Source organism: Impatiens glandulifera, chromosome 4, assembly GCF_907164915.1.
Source record: "Impatiens glandulifera chromosome 4, dImpGla2.1, whole genome shotgun sequence".
Taxonomy (NCBI): domain Eukaryota; kingdom Viridiplantae; phylum Streptophyta; class Magnoliopsida; order Ericales; family Balsaminaceae; genus Impatiens; species Impatiens glandulifera.
The window spans coordinates 60,188,503-60,193,383 of NC_061865.1; the positions used below are offsets into that span (position 1 = coordinate 60,188,503).

The window sequence follows — 4,881 nt, forward strand, 5'->3', positions numbered from 1 at the left end:
TTTGAATCCACCTTAAGAAAGACAATTTAGACAACTATGATAATTTAGGAGGACATTGGTTCAATTCCTATTTATGACAATCTTAAATTGAGAATTGAAGGTCATGATGATTGTGGAGTCATACTAGTTTTCGATATAAAATAAAATAAATAATGATAATCTTAATATGAATGTTTGTTTCATTGAGGTTAGGAATAATATAAAAACTAACAATATTTAATGGCAATGAAACATTTATACAAGATCTTTAATTTAAATGTAGAGTATTCAAATAGAGGGAATTTAAATTACACACACAATTCCTCATAAATTACGCATTACTTAGAAACTATCAATGGCTTATTTATGCAATAAATTAAAGACTTGTTTATTAAACCATTCTACCATAGATTCATGCTGCTGTAGGACTCCCATGTTTTGGCAGCTGCAATATTCCCATATTCTTCATAATGCCGCTGCCAGTTGAAAAATAAATTAATTAAATCAAGTCTTAATTATGACATTGATTAAAACCTAATTTTTAGGTTAATTTTCAGATTATTTTTATATGGTTGTGTCTTGAATATTGTCCATATGATATGAATATGTTTTCAAATATATATATATATTATTGAAAATTGAAAAGCTTTGAATGTCAAATACACAATGAATGATGAGGTTTTTAAGTTAGATGAAAATTCAAAGTGTGTTAAGGACTTAACTTATCTTTATGTCAAAGAAGGGTAAAATAGTTTGTTTGCTTTAAAGAATTGTAAATTATAGTAGGCTAAGATTTGAGCTTATATCGAATAAAAATTGAGAAAGTTTTACTTATCACATTGTTGAAGTATTATGATTATTCAAATCCCTTCGTATTATAAGGGGTTTTGAGTATAATTTGGGATATGATAATTTATCTCTTAAATGACCCGAAAAAAGAAAGTAAAGATAGATGATGGCTTAATATTTGTCAAGATGCATGTTGTTGTACGTATATGACTGTTTTCTTTTAAATAAATTTATACACATGTACGTAATTATAGTTTATTATTAATGAGCCAAATTAATTTAGTTTTGTGACGTAAATTTTCTTATTTATTCCATTATTTCATGAAATATCTATAAAATTGATGACTAGTATTGGCCCAACCTTGTTAAATATTATGTAATTTTATTTTATCATATCTTTATCTTTTTAGATTACGGTTATTATATAGATAATTAACTATTATTATTGATTTATAATTCTGTTATTTTTTGAAATTTTCAATTCAAAGTCACATATAATGTGTGGACTATTTATAAATGACCAATCTCACTCACCAATATAAATGAGAAAATATTTAAATCAACACTTTAAGTAGACTAATTTACACGTAAAGATAAAGTTATAAGAACCTGTTGAAATGATTCTGTGTAAGTTTATGAATCATTTGTTAATTTTGAAAACTATCAATTTTTATTTGGGGTTCGATTATAGAATATTGACATCGTTTGCATTTGAATTTTGATCTCAACCCTAAGGGGAAAAAGATAAGTGTCTACACATACTATTGTTGAATATTCAATCATCAATATCATCCCGAGAGCGTTTGATGAAGCAATTTTCAACGAATCAATCGGTGATAATTGAGAAAATAATATGATGATAACTTCTCTCATCTCATCAGAATCCACATTTCCTCATGAAAAAAAATTTATTCACATTATTCCTATCAACATAATAGTTCGTTAGTGGGTAATCAAACAGACCCAAAGTTGTCTGCCTGTAAAGAAGAGGTCAGAGCTACATTGGAGTTTTCTCAAGAACTTGGAGATGATTAAGATCAAGTTTGGAGTGACAGTGTTGTTGATGGTCCATCTCTTATTCATACATGGAGAAGAATTCCAATCAATATAGAAAAATTGGGAGCTTTATCAAAAGTGGGGATTGTGTTAGATGTAGTCACAAAGGAATCAATGTTTAAGGTGAGAATGCTTGCTCGTTGAATTTTGCTTCATATTCATTTGTGTTGATTTTGTGTTGGCTTTGTAATTTTATTGTTGAATTATTATGTTTTTTTGCTTTCAAAATTAGGACAAAGGGTTGTTTTGTCCTAATTTCAAACTCTTGTATTTTTCTTCCGTTTTGGGATTTTAATTAAATGACAATAAATCATTTAAAAAAATATATAAGTCAAAGCGACAATGAGCAGTTGCACATGTCAAAAGGTTGAAATTTGGATGGCTATTGGATAAATAAATCCCCTCTCTATGAGGTGGCAATGGTGGGAAAATGTTTTCTTCGAAACACCAAATGATACTTTGAAAGAAAGAGTTGCTTTGGGTAGTTAAAACATTATTCAATGCAAAGATATCTATTGGTAAGATCTAAGTAAAGTTAACTTGTTTTCTTATAATTTGGTTTCTCATAAAATGGATTGAGTGTGGATTTAGTTGAACCAACAAGTTGTTATACCGTTCAATGTCATTGTTAACCTTGCATTCGGATTCCCTTCTTTGAGAGTCATTGTTTCGCATTTTTAGATAATGTCTCATTTTGCATTGTTGATTCAACAAGGGTGGTCTCATTTTCTAAACGACCTAGCTAGGGTGTCTAGGGTTATTCTTTCTCCATGGTGGTTATAGTGGTTGCGAGAGAAATTAAAATCCCCAATTATTCTTAATTGGGAGAGTTGTTTCTCTTCAACAAAATTGGGAGATCTAGTTGTTGATAGAAATGGAGTGAAGCGACTTTTGTAGAGTCCTAGCTAGAATGTGACACCATATAATTTATATTTATTGTACTCCTGTTTTTGGAGTTAGATTTGTTTCTTTTATGTTTGTTCCAATATACATACTTAGACTTAGATATTTTTAGATACATATACTATATGTGTTATTTGAATTTAGTATCAAAATATTCTAATTCTTTTTAAATAAATGTTTTTATTATATATGAACTCCTAATGTATTTTAATAATATATTTCTAATAAGGGTTTTTTGAAAATAATCTACTACAAAGCTAGTTATCTAGATATATAACCAAAGATAGAACCAAGCCCAATCATACTAAAATACCATTTCAATTAAAATGAAAAACAATTACCTGATTAGAGTCGCCATGCAGGTTTTGATGATCATCATAGTTGAAGATGATGGAAGAGACATCCGGATCTTGATCATCAACCGGCGCCTGTTGTTCATGAAACTGCATCTCATGAGGGTTATGATTAATTGAAACAGACTCTTTGGTTGTATCAAATGGACTCCATAACCCAAATCCTTTAGCATCAACAATATTCTTTTCTCTAGTCCTCTCTTTTGCCCTCTCTCTAGCTGCCTTTCTTGATTCCTTCGCCATTGGATCGTATGCAGATTTTCTTGAAAAAGCATGAGTCTTGATTCTCTCTCTAGAAACATTCCCAGAACCAGTACCCTTTGAACCTTTCTCTTTCAAAAGTTGTTTTTGTTTCTGTTTCTGTTGTTTCTGTCGGTTCCCATCATCAAGGGAAGAAACATCCATCCCAGAAACAACTTCACATGATTCAGAAGTCGAAGAATGATTAGCTGAAACCTCGTGAATAGCAGCTGTCGATTTCAAGAGAAGCCATTCGATGGTCTTACTCGCCTTATCAAATCCCAACAAATCTTGAAGATCAAAGAACTTGCGTGCAATGTCTAGTGAGAGTCTCATTCTTCTATCCCTCGGCCCTTTGGCCGTATTAATCTTACTATGTCTGTCTTTTTTCAAAGATCTAGTAGTAGTACTCTTGTTCGCCGGCGAGACCGGTTGTGGGTCGGCGGCAGGCGGAGGCGGTTGGTGGAGAATTAGGTCATGGATGTGTTGGTGAAGGAAGAAAGTGTGGTCTTGTTGTGGTTCTTGAAGGAAAAAGTTGTCATCTTTATGAGGTATGAAATTAGGGAAGAAGTTTGGATTGATATTGCTATTCATGGAGTATGAAGGGTACATGTTCATAAAAGAAATTAACCCTTTTTTTGGTGCGACAGTACTCCCTCACTAGGTATTGATCAAAGAGGTAAATAAGGACTGGTTCTAGCTTGAGGTGGATATAGATATATGTAACTTTATAATGGGTTCTAAATGGCAAGAAAGAAAGAATGAAAGAAAGCTAGCTAATTAGGTTACATCTAATGGAGGAATGCAGAAGAATAGTGTATTTTTTTGTGTGTGTGTGTGTGTGAGAGAGAGAGGGAGAAAAGATGGGATGGGAAGGGAAGTGAAGGGGATGAGTGAATACAGTACTATGATGTTCTACAAAGACCTATGCTAAAGCTTTTTAGATTAGGTTTATTTTCATATAAAACTACATTTTTTGCAAACAAAACAGAATTAAATAAAGCCTCAAAACAAGGTCTTTTTCTATGATGGAAAGCAATGGGTTTGAAGAACTTACTTTGAACTTTAGACCTAAATCTAGGCTTCCTTCGATATGGGTTATTTGAAATTATTCTACTCATCATTAGTCACATCGCTTAATGGACCCTATATATATTTTAATAAGTTTTACACTCACTAATAAAAAAAGAACAATTAGTATTAATCTCAAAACCGAAAATCGATCGTTATAGGCCATGGGTCATATACCAATCACCTTCAATCGGTATAACGTAAAAGGTCTTTATTTCTATGTAAAAAACATTTTTATCCGTCAAATTGAACTATGTGATGGGCATATTGTAAAACCCGACCATTCTTATAGATTGTACATATGAAAAGATATATAATTGAAATTCAACCCTAGCTTCTGTATTTCTATGATGTCTCATTTTCCTTATTTACTTAGTTATAATATTTAATTTTATTTTTTGAATTGTCGACTAAAAAAAAGTATCGTTAAAACACAACAACAAACCATAACAAAATAAACGAAGAACAAAAATGTAACAGAAAAAACAAA

The 4,881-nt window shown here is 31.1% G+C and overlaps 1 protein-coding gene across 1 annotated transcript; it reads right to left on the bottom strand.

Annotated features, from left to right (window-relative positions):
* Positions 1-380: 380 nt before the first annotated feature.
* Positions 381-4,160, bottom strand: LOC124935587 (transcription factor TCP18-like). Its single transcript, XM_047476011.1, has 2 exons — positions 3,069-4,160; positions 381-455 (listed from the first exon to the last, which is right to left on the bottom strand). The coding sequence occupies exons 1-2, from the start codon at positions 3,930-3,932 to the stop codon at positions 381-383; spliced, it is 939 nt and encodes a 312-aa protein (XP_047331967.1). The 5' UTR covers positions 3,933-4,160.
* Positions 4,161-4,881: the final 721 nt, after the last annotated feature.

Bases quoted from the DNA above. Each gene is read 5' to 3' on its own strand.
- LOC124935587 (XM_047476011.1), bottom strand. From the start codon at position 3,932: ATGTACCCTTCATACTCCATGAATAGCAATATCAATCCAAACTTCTTC. The intron at 456-3,068 runs GTAATTGTTTTT...TTCAACTGGCAG, and splicing joins TGCATGGCGACTCTAATCAG to CGGCATTATGAAGAATATGG.